The sequence below is a fragment of the Suillus plorans genome, assembly GCF_016647745.1.
Source record: "Suillus plorans strain S12 chromosome Unknown HD556scaffold_21, whole genome shotgun sequence".
NCBI lineage: Eukaryota > Fungi > Basidiomycota > Agaricomycetes > Boletales > Suillaceae > Suillus > Suillus plorans.
The window spans coordinates 409,462-420,305 of NW_024537405.1; the positions used below are offsets into that span (position 1 = coordinate 409,462).

The window sequence follows — 10,844 nt, forward strand, 5'->3', positions numbered from 1 at the left end:
TATAACTTAAGAACTAGTCATCATTACGTTCACTGATTTCCACCATGTCTGAGTCAGCGCTATCAGAAACCCTCCCAGTCATTGACCTGGATGTCTTCTTGTCTCAACCCACGCAATCAATCAGAGTGCAAGAGGAATGCAACAAGGTCTGCCTCTTACCACCCGTGATCTACTAGGTCGTTCTAATCACTCAACTCGCAGGCCGCAGATGCATTGATCACATACGGGGCACTCCTTGTACATGATTCTCGCGTATCAGAGGAAGACAATGACGCTTTCCTCGATCTCATCGAGGACTATTTCGCGCAGCCTGTCGAGGACTTAAAGAAGGATGAACGGCCAGAGATTCATTATCAGGTTGGCGTGACCCTGGAGAACACAGAGAAGCCCAAATGTGCCGTGGATGAGCCGTGCTTGGATATTATCGCCAACCTGGACCCAGCCGAACGGCCATTAGATATATCCGGGCACCATCCTGACCCCAAGTGCAGGTTCTTCTGGAAAATGGGAACTCCCCCTCCATATGAGACCGAGTATCCGGCGCTTAATGCTCCAAATGTCGTGCCCCAGGCACCTAGAATCAGTGAGAAGTGGGAATCCACTATGGAGAAATGGGGGCATTCCATGAAGAATGCGTGAGTCCTGAAGACGTATTATTTGTAGGCTGTCACTAACACAAACAATAGTGTCGAGAGTATTGCTGAAATGACAGCGATCGGTCTCGGACTTCCTCGAGAATTTATCAAGGACGCAGGCAAATATGGGTCAGTAGTTCATCTACCATCTTATGGGATATTACATTGATGCGGCGGATAGCCCTCATCTACTTGGCCCAACGGCTTCTGATTTGGTGAAGTATGGGGGAAATGATACCATACTTGCCGGCTTTCATACAGATCTAAACTGCTTAACGATCCACGGTCGTTCAAGGTATCCAGGACTCAACATCTGGGCACGTAATACTGGGAAGCGCATCCCCGTTAGATTCCCACCCTCTGGCCGTTACCTACTCGTGCAAGCAGGGAAACAGATCGAACATTTAACCGGAGGCCTCATCAAAGCTGGGTTCCACGAGGTAGTCGTGAACGAGGCTACGCTGCAGGTCATACACTACCGAATTCTATGGTGTAAGTGATGAGCTGACTGCATTTTTCTAGACTGTTGAGCGGCGCAAAGAGACTCACTCTGACCGGCCTAATATTCGCATATCATCGACATTTTTCTGGCACCTCTCGTCCGATTATGAGCTTGTTCCGATCCATAAGCTATCCGAACGTGCAAATGCATTCAATTTGAGTCAGATAGTGGATCAGCGTACAGTTTATGAACGAATGAAGGTTGGACAGCAGGTTCAGAAGTGAGTGCCAAAAGTTACCACCCTCGAAGCTAAATCGTACTAATATCTGGCAGTGAACTCAAACATATTGCTCTCATGGCCTAAACTAGATATGTTTAGAGTATGTCCGTCAGTGTATGCATAACAAGGTATCTGCAGGACACAGCTCATCCATACCGGCGGACATGCGTGCTCGGTATATATATCCAGCCGTGTATGTATAGTATCTCTGACTTCACCTATCATACTTGGTAGTTCTTCTTCCCTCTGTTACGAGGCACGAGACTACGATATCGTCCATGTAAGGTCGTCCCTCCGAAGTGATGTCCAATGTCTGAAGCTCCCCCTTCTTTTTGGTCGGAATGAAAGTAGCGAGAATTAGAGGATTCTGCAACGTTCCGAACTTAGTACACTGAACGGATATCACCTATACACCAAGAACATCTTTGAGCAAATTGCTCATTTACATAATGGCAGGAAATCGCACTTTGTTTTCCGCACAATTTGTTTGCCACATGAGACGCATGTCCTTATTAAAATGCCACTCAAATTGCATCTGTCGGTTCCAGGGATAACAAGGTACGAAAGTCATATTGATCGGACGAGGCAACGACTTACCTTTCGGCGGTCCCTGGACCGTTGCAAATGTACATCGTCAAGATAAGCTATCTTATGCCTCCTTGGCCCTCTGTATTCACCAGTCCCACGATATCCATCTTCGTCGTGTGATATCGACCGTCTATGGACGATGGACGTCATATGAAGGATTAGTAGAAGATCGTCGAGGGAAATTCGGAAGACCAAACTGAATTTCTGCGATTATCTGACCTTGCTCTGTTCCTCTGCGAATAGTTGTGGTGCATATCTGAGGTCTGAAGCAGTCATTCGAGACAGATATGTGATATAGAGGACGTGAATTTGAAGAGAGCGCATGAGGCAAAAGCAGCATAGCATTTGGACCAAAGGGTGAAAATGTGAATGGACCTCTTGCTTCCACGTCAGATGAAGATGGCCCTCTTGTTTCTACGTTAGCTGAATGGTCTCTGTTGAAATGTAAGACTAAGTTGGTGACGAGTAATACTCAACAAGACCTTGCGGTGGCTCCAACGAGGGTATCAGTCGATGAATTGGCCTGGGGCGCTAACACCACCAGCCTTGGTCCTTCCGGTACAACTCTTGGGAGTTCTTCTTCTTCCTGCATTGAATGTTGAAGTGCAACACTGTAACTAGAAATCAATGGTCAGGATTGTAGCAAGAACCAATTGAATGAAATGATACAAACCTTGGAGGTGCACTGCGTGTGGTTATGATGGAGACAGCGTCCGACATGGTGTCTTATAGCGAAGTTGAAAGCAAAGGCCACAGGACCTGCGTAGTAAGCCCGAGCTATTTATCCGTCCAGTGCCCAGACGGTGGAGTGGGACACCCCCTAGGGAGGGGGTGAGGGAGACCGGGGTTTGCGAGGGTTTACAGAACAAATGATCTGATCGCCCAAAATAAGTCCCCTGCAACTAAAGATGGAGCACCCGCCCATACGCGTGAGCTAACAGGCTCCTTCGGCGACGACCAGAGTTTTAGATTTACGACCAACCCGACTTGATGTCGAAGGAAGATAGAAGACTACGTGCAATGCAAACTCACCCACGAAACCAATTGTGACTGGGATTCTTCAGCTGCTGAAAAAGGTGGTGAAGTTGAATTCAGTTAGTGTATAAGATGATGCAGGCCGAATAAGTAGGTAGCCGTTGAAATAACATAAATCTCCGCTAATGCCCACGAGGAACAGCCGCGCCAAAAACGCGCAGGACCGACTGAAGTTTTGCCAACATCTCATCCCACTCTGCATCAGGATCGGACAGCGCAGTGATGGCTCCTCCAGCGCCAATCACCCATTGCTCTGGCTCGTGAACGCCAGGGTAGAAATCGGGATTATTGAATTCCGTCCACGAATGAGCATCGCATTCGTATCGATCATCGTATTTGAAGCAACTTCGGATGGTAACAGACCAGTCTCCACCACCTCCAGCGCACCAGTAACCAAAGACACCAGAATAAACATTGCGTTCCTCGTCTTCCAGTGTTTGTAGGATCTCAACACTGCGCTTCTTCGGGGCTCCAGTCATGCTACCTGTGAAGTATATTAGCGACAGTTGAATCAAGAACAGCTCTACAAGACATACCCGGGGGTAAGCTGCGTCTGAGAACCTCCCACCCCAGTGCGCCATTAGCATAGTGGCTGGCAGTTTTATCGGCACCTTCTGCTGACTGGCCTTCGATGACGCTAACAAGCTGCCACACCGTCTTGCACTCCTCCACAGTGCAGAATTGTTTGACTTCTACATTCTCCCCAACAGCTCCATGCATATCATGCCGAATAAGATCGACAATCATGAGGTTTTCGGCAACCTCCTTCTGGCTGCCCCTGAGCGCTTGCTCAGCAACAGCACGGGTGATATGAGGGCCCTTGCGTAAGGTGCCCTTGACGGGACATAGTTTATACGTAGTTCCAGGTGGACGAGTATATGAGAGGAACCGTTCTGGTGACGAGGCTAGTAAGGTTGTGGGATGCAATCGAAGGTACGCAGCGTGAGGGGCGGGGTTGAGCTCGCGAAGATGTTTATAACGCTGCCAGGATGGGGAGTATGTCGATGAAGCCTTGGGTGCCAACGGGTCGTTCAAAGTGATGTGAGTATTAGCTGTAAGACACAGCTCATAGGATTCTCCGGCGAAGAGATGCTCTTTCGCAAGATTAATGCGGGATCTATAGAGGTCCCGGTCTGGTAAAATGACAGTAGACGTATTTGGCCGCGCCTTGGTTGAATAAGACGTAGTATTATACGAAGAATATGTTGAATAATTACGGGCGGCAGAGTGAAGCTGTTCGGCCATTTCCGTCAGCCATTCGTTGTCGTCTTCTGTGATAGATTGGACATAAATGTGTCCAGAAGTTGAGTCGAGAATTATGCTGCGCTCTACGAACACGAGGTTGACATCAGGGTGTCGTGTCTGGCTAGATACCCGATCTGCTGATACTCTGAGAGAGTCGGTACCGAGTTCGTAGCTCAGATAGCCAATGAGGCCACCCCAGAATGGTATTTCCGAAGAACCGCCAGAGACCTTCCGCTTGTTCATGAAAGAGGTAAGCCAGGACCACACGTCGTGAGATCCCAGATCTATTTGATCGCACGACTCCCCATTTGCCAAATGAACGAAACTATTTCCAATGGTGTATGTGACTCGGAGGGACGTCGAAGTCAAACAGCCGATGATAGTGAAGCGGCCTGGGTGTGCAGCAGACTCTAGCATAACGAAGGGAGACGAGTCATCGTCGACGCCCAAGACCTCACATATGTCAGGAGCAGACAGACCCGGGATGCTCAATCTTATCGTAGAAGCGGATAGTGGCGTATTGACACGAGGGGCGCTTGGCAATGGGCGGACGTATGGCCACGGAACGCCAAAGATTGCATCTGCTTTCTGATCCCATGGGCGTGTGACTCGCCCACGAGAAAAAGTCCAAGTCCGCGCTAAACGCCAAAAGTTTAACATGACTTCAATACCTCCACCCCGCGTGAGAACTGATTCAGGATGATACTGAACAGCCCAGAAGGGTCGAGTGCGATGTCTAAGGGCCATTACTACCCTCCCATTCCCCTCATCATGTGTGGATGCAAGTTCTTCAATATCCTTCGCACCACTCAGCTCGACGTGGAGGGAGTGGTAACGAACGGCATCCACGGGGCCGACGCCCTTGAATATATCTGTGCCATTATGCTCGACAGCAGACACATGACCATGCTTGACGACAGAGAGCCTGCGTAATTTGGCCCCGTTTTCAAGAGCTAAACTCTGAAGGCCGAGGCAAACGCCGAAAACTGGCAAAAGATGTGCGTCGTCAATCTTCCATAGGTCTTTGACGAGACCAATGTCCTCTGGAATATCTGGAGATCCTGGGCCGGGGCCGACGATGACACCAGAGAAATAGGGCAGATATGATGATAGATCTTTAAGTTCTATGTCATCATTCTTGATGATGTGCACGTAGCAATTTGGGATAGTCTTCCGACACAAGGCTGCTAAGCTATTGAAAATGGTTGAGTGGCATTCCTCAGTAAGAGTAAGAGGACTTACTTGTACGTGAAAGAGTCATATGAGTCGACCAGCAAAATCCTTGGGGGTTCAGGACTCATTGAAAACAGAAGAACAGGAAGGTAGAGAAAATGGAGAGAAGCTGAGCCTAAGTCTTAAGATAAGAAGAGAAAGTCGAAGAGATACTCATGAGTAAATAAGTTGGTATGTGGTAGATACCCATGACTCGGATCATCAAGTGAAACTCTCGGAGTTTCGGAGTCAATAATAATAGATCGCTAGTACAAGCACGGCTGAGACTCAGTGTCACTGTCAGCGAACGCTGATGAAGGCCAATGAACACACAACTCAACGATAGTCTATCACAACAATGGTTCACAAAGGTGCGTGCAACACAGTCTATATCTTTGCCTGACTGGATTGATCATCGATTTAGTTCAAATACATATGCGTACCGCTACTGGAGAAGTCACAGTTATCTGCCGGGACCGTAGCAAATATATTGCCTCTGCTGTCCAATCTTGAAAGCACACTGCTTGATGCGGGTGGAACTGGATTCACCCTATCTCAGTCCTTGGTGTCATACATATTTTTCCCATTATCCACAATCCTCCGCCGGAATGACTTGTCTGTCATCCCGGACCAAATTCTGGAGAAGATATTTGGTGTTCTTGCCATTCTATGTGAAACATGGTGGTGGTACTGCGACATACAGATATGGGACCAGATATTCAAGTTATCCAGCTCGGTCATCGGGGGTGTCGAAGGCAAGGGCAAGGGCAAAGTCAGGGATGATGAAACTAAAGAAGCAGCCGCACGATGTCTGTGGGCTATTCTTCGGGAACGTCGCGCAGACGAAGCGCCACAAGGATCTCCCGAGGAACTATTGCACACACGTGTTTCACAGTTTCAAGTTCATTCCCAGAGCCTGCAATTCATGCCTATCCTCGGACAGACTATCAATACGCTCCTTCTCACCGCAAAGTCTCCTCATCTCAAATTGCAACGCATTTCGCTGAGGATTCTGCGTGCACTCATCAGCGTATATGCTTCAGAGCAATTTTTACCTTCCATCTTACCCGGTGTCGTGAGCAGCATGACCAGAATCGCTCTTGGGATGTCGAGCAAGAAGGGATGGGTCAATGGAGATATCGTTGCTTTGAGTCTCGGGACCCTGGAGCCGGTAATCGTGAAGTCGTTAGGAGACGATGTATCCATCCGAGAGGGTGTCGTTCGGAGTGTCGTGGACCTGGAAGACTTTATCAACCTCACAGACGCCCCTGCGGTGGATCCGAAACCACCTGAGTTACCTCCCTACTTGACTCCACGTACTTCGAGTTGGTTGCGTGCGTCGGCATCCCAACTGCACATCGCGATAAATTCTCTAACACCTCTCGTGAATCATCCGACGCCGCTCGCTTTGGTTGCCTTGTCGTCTTTCTCAAGGACCATCCTTGCCTCCACATATTTGACTCTTTCCCAATCTCGACCTCTTCTATTGTCTTGGCTCTTGTCACTATCAAACTGTGCTTTCCCAGAGGTTTCGCAAGCCGCCCATCACGCCCTATCGGAACTCCTAACAGCCGCTTCAGATGCGAGACTACCGCTACTCCAAGCACTTCTTGAAATATCGAAAGAGAACCTCAGTTCTTTGCCTCGATCCATCGTTTCCCAGGATGACACCAAGGTGGAACATATCGCAGGCCAGATAGAGGCAATCTGCCGGTTGGCTACGTCCAGTAGCATGTCTTCTACAGGCCTCGGTCTGACGTCAATCTCCTTGGGTATTGACACGCTATTGGGGCCAACTGGCGGAATCGAGAAGTGGGGTTTTACTCTACTTTCTGTCTTGGAGTTCACAAGTCCACAAATGAGTGTCAGCCAGGGTTCCGTCGCTCAACTCTTGTTAGAGGACAATGCAGACAACCTGAACACAGTTAATTTCCCTGAGGTGATGTTAAAAAACGCTCTCGGAAGGTCCACACACGATGCTCTGGCTCGCATGCTACGCGCTTTGGGGAGAAGCAGCGGCGAAAATAGCATCTACGCTGTTGAATGGTTCATCAGTATAGGGCGGTATTCACGAACCAACAATGCCATTGCAGCATTATGGTGTGCTGCTCGCATCCTTGAAGGGATCAGCGGCTTTGGTCTGGACGAAGGTGGCATGGCTATTTCGAGTAGGCCCCGCAGCAGGAAACTGGAGCGGTTTGCAAGAGGCTTAGCTCGTGACCTCGCTGAGTCATGGGACGAAGAACCAGATCTCAACAGCCAGACTGATATTCCCCGCACGGATCGTCAGATGGATGACTCGTTGCTGGAGGTGGGATTTACAAGGGGCTTTAAGACTATCCGTGCCACCCTGCAGGTTGCAGAGCCACGAGCTACACTGCCCACTCTGTCCGAAGATCAACCCATGCTGCATCAGATATTTCGCTTGCAGTTGCTTTCAATCAGCGCGGGAATTTTGCAGGCTCGCTATACCCCCGTTCTTATCCAGGTCCTATATCCGGTTTTACATTCGATCGTATCGCCCACACCCCATCTTTCGTTGACCGGGCTCGCGACACTGCATTTTATGTCAGCAGCCATGTCATACGCCTCTCCAGCCAATCTCCTACTGTCGAACTTTGACTACGCATTGGACTCTGTTTCCCGCCGCCTTAGCCGCAGATGGCTTGACATTGATGCGACGAAAGTGATGGCCGTGCTTGTTCGCCTCGTAGGGGCTGATGTGGTGCAGAAGGCTGGTGATGTCGTTGAAGAATGCTTTGATCGTTTGGATGAGTATCATGGGTACGAAGTCATTGTCCAAGGCTTGGTGGGAGTGTTGGGAGAAGTGATCAAGGTCATCGAGGCTGAAGAGCCTCTCACCCAAAAGGAAGATCAGGACGACACGCAGTCGTCGATGATAACCAGTTCATTGGAGCCACTCTTTGAATGGCTTTCTCATCGGAAGGATCTTCCGCCTCATGAAGACGCTGGTGACCACGGTCCTGCCCCTCATAAGGCATGGGGTACTACCAAGGCAGATGAAGAATCTACTGAAAAACAGTCAGATAGTCCTACCACACAACCGAAAGTTGCCGAAGATACCGAGCCTGCGCCCACACCGGGACAAGCTTTAACCAAGCAGATGGTTTCACGATCTATCTATTTTCTTACACACGCTTCACCCGTCATTCGCGCTCGGATCCTGACCTTGTTAAGTTCCGCCACCCCGGTCCTCCCCGAGTCAGCCCTGTTACCATCTATTCATCTCGCATGGCCATTCATCTTGAATCGTCTTAATGACGCTGAGCCATTTGTAGTCAGCGCGGCTGCTGGCCTTGTGGAATCGCTCGTGACCCATGTTGGCAGTTTCATGGGCAGGCGAGTGTGGGACGATGTCTGGCCCCGTTTTGGCAACATTTTGAAAAAGCTAGACGCATCCGACAATCAGAATGCCCTTGCACGCCGTGGCTATGGAGCGGTAGGAACGGAATCAGCATACACTCACTCTCATCGCTTATATCGCTCCATTTTGCGGACGATGACAGCTGCCGTAGCCGGTGTCCACATGCAAGATGCATCCGGTTGGCAGGTCATACTCGCATTCAGGCGCTTCTTGCACAAACAGGCACACGAGGAACTGCAGGCCTGTGCAAGAGAGTTGTACGTCGCGCTCGGCAGGGGTAATGAAGATGCCGTATGGCTGGCGCTTATGGCGACGTGTGGACATTTGACTGGTGAAGTCGCTTACTTGAGAGAATACAGGTGGGATATACAAGACAATGTACGCGTAATCCTCGATGCGTAAAGGACGTTATCGTGATATCGTACCTTACTACATATCAATCTTCCAATCTTATGATTCAGGGGGTGGAACGTGTCGGAAGATGTCTACCCCAGCTTCCTGGAACAATCGTGCAGAAGCGTCATCTCTGTGGTAATTTGAGATAAATACTGCGTAATATGTCGACACACTTACACCTTATAGCTCAAATTGTAGACCACTCTTTTAACACCGCTCTGGATGATCTTGATGGTACATTTCAAACACGGACATCTAGGCCCAGAATGAAATCCAGCAGTAAAGTAGTAATGTTGTACCCACGTATTGCAATACATAGTGGCATTCGCGCCTACCCGATCTCTTCCTGCTTCCAAAAGCGCATTTTCTTCGGCATGTAGGCAAAGACATTCGGTACCATTAGTCGCCGATGTGCGATTGCAATGTCCGCATCCCCCTGCATTTTTATTAGCAAGTGACCGGGGGGAGGGAAAGATAACTACCGTCATTGCAGTTTTTGACACCACGAGGAGTACCGTTATATCTGTGGGCCGAGATAACAGCTTTGATATCCGAAGTACAACTTGGACATACCCTGTGGAAACGATGCGGTTTTCACGGACAAGTATGGCGCCCACGCGGCGTTTCATACAGTTGGAACGTTGCGAAGCAAGATCTGCGAGCGTCTGAAGCCCATCTAATCCATCTGAATCCATCAATGATGTAGAACAACGTTCATACCATGAAATAGGTATCCCATTGAGGTCTAAGTCGATTGGTATTCGTAATATCTAAAGAATCCAGGTGATGATAGAGTTCTGTGATGGAATCGAAGGAATTGACGATTTTGAGTTTGACCTGTGGACTTGCGCGGCGGAGCAGTGAAAACCCTCCGGGAGAGTGTGGCCCTACTCTGTCTCCAAACACTTCGTGGTCGTGTGCCTGCACGAAGTCTTCGAGAGTTGCTATGTTTATTAGACTAAGTTGTGCCTCAGCTAAACGTTCAGCATCAGCTGACGAGATAAATACCGGTGGCAACGGTGATAACGTTGCAAGATGGGTGCATCTATGCTAATTAGCATGAAGAACGGGCGCCTGATGAAGTAGTTCACTAGTCTGTCTGAGTCGAGGTCAGTCGTAACAAAATTTGAGCGCCAATGCTGTGTGACGTGATCCAGCAACAGGGCTGGTGAGGCAAAGGAAAGAGTTTTCACGTTTGAGTTTTGAGAGGAAGATAGTGATGCAGTGGGCGAGTCCAAAAGGCGTTTGTGCTCATCGCCAATGGTATTGGGCCGCAGCGGAAGCAGGGGCAACACCGGCGAGACAACCGGATTTTGAACGCTTGCTGAGATCTGAGGGGACCATTGTTGGTCTTTTGAATTCAGAGAACAGGGTGTTTGGCAGGACCTGCCTCTACATCCTTGTCGTGTAAGTGGACAGACGTAAAGTCTTTGGTGGCTAGGTAATTTTCGACAGTGGACTTGCCCGAAAAACGCAAACCAATTATAGCAATAAACATCGAGGCGTGATACACACGAAAGACAAAGTAGCAGGTCGAGGCGAATGTTGCGAATATCAAGAAGTCACGTGATTTATTATAATACATAAAATAAACAAATGACATCATTGGAGGGCTGCTAATACTTC

General features: G+C 49.1%; 5 protein-coding genes across 5 annotated transcripts; 2 read left to right on the forward strand and 3 right to left on the reverse strand.

Moving 5' to 3' along the window:
• Positions 1–44: 44 nt before the first annotated feature.
• HD556DRAFT_1235011 (uncharacterized protein) lies at positions 45–1,361 on the forward strand (the record flags this gene model as incomplete). The annotated part of the gene is made up of 5 exons (XM_041297710.1): positions 45–146; positions 202–635; positions 687–764; positions 817–1,102; positions 1,158–1,361. The coding sequence occupies 5 exons, from the start codon at positions 45–47 to the stop codon at positions 1,359–1,361; spliced, it is 1,104 nt and encodes a 367-aa protein (XP_041161492.1).
• On the reverse strand, positions 1,354–2,818 carry HD556DRAFT_371670 (uncharacterized protein). The gene is made up of 5 exons (XM_041310409.1): positions 2,619–2,818; positions 2,428–2,562; positions 2,143–2,379; positions 1,955–2,075; positions 1,354–1,724 (listed from the first exon to the last, which is right to left on the reverse strand). Exons 1-5 carry the CDS (start codon positions 2,663–2,665, stop codon positions 1,572–1,574), a joined length of 693 nt encoding a protein of 230 aa, XP_041161493.1. The 5' UTR covers positions 2,666–2,818; the 3' UTR covers positions 1,354–1,571.
• A 284-nt stretch (positions 2,819–3,102) lies between these two features.
• HD556DRAFT_1235303 (ADC synthase) lies at positions 3,103–5,526 on the reverse strand (the record flags this gene model as incomplete). Its single annotated transcript, XM_041297735.1, has 3 exons — positions 3,103–3,464; positions 3,508–5,417; positions 5,468–5,526. 3 exons carry the CDS (start codon positions 5,524–5,526, stop codon positions 3,103–3,105), a joined length of 2,331 nt encoding a protein of 776 aa, XP_041161494.1.
• Positions 5,527–5,760: 234 nt separating this feature from the next.
• On the forward strand, positions 5,761–9,224 carry HD556DRAFT_1442063 (armadillo-type protein; the record flags this gene model as incomplete). Its single annotated transcript, XM_041306404.1, has 2 exons — positions 5,761–5,808; positions 5,862–9,224. The coding sequence occupies 2 exons, from the start codon at positions 5,761–5,763 to the stop codon at positions 9,222–9,224; spliced, it is 3,411 nt and encodes a 1,136-aa protein (XP_041161495.1).
• Positions 9,225–9,272: 48 nt separating this feature from the next.
• HD556DRAFT_1235350 (dCMP deaminase) lies at positions 9,273–10,716 on the reverse strand (the record flags this gene model as incomplete). Its single annotated transcript, XM_041297740.1, has 8 exons — positions 9,273–9,348; positions 9,396–9,473; positions 9,522–9,654; positions 9,698–9,741; positions 9,792–9,883; positions 9,939–10,087; positions 10,237–10,383; positions 10,605–10,716. The coding sequence occupies 8 exons, from the start codon at positions 10,714–10,716 to the stop codon at positions 9,273–9,275; spliced, it is 831 nt and encodes a 276-aa protein (XP_041161496.1).
• Between the last annotated feature and the right edge of the window lie 128 nt (positions 10,717–10,844).

Bases quoted from the DNA above. Each gene is read 5' to 3' on its own strand.
- HD556DRAFT_371670 (XM_041310409.1), bottom strand. From the start codon at position 2,665: ATGTCGGACGCTGTCTCCATCATAACCACACGCAGTGCACCTCCAAG. The intron at 2,563-2,618 runs GTTTGTATCATT...ATTGATTTCTAG, and splicing joins ACACGCAGTGCACCTCCAAG to TTACAGTGTTGCACTTCAAC. The intron at 1,725-1,954 runs GTAAGTCGTTGC...GGAACGTTGCAG, and splicing joins GGTCCAGGGACCGCCGAAAG to AATCCTCTAATTCTCGCTAC.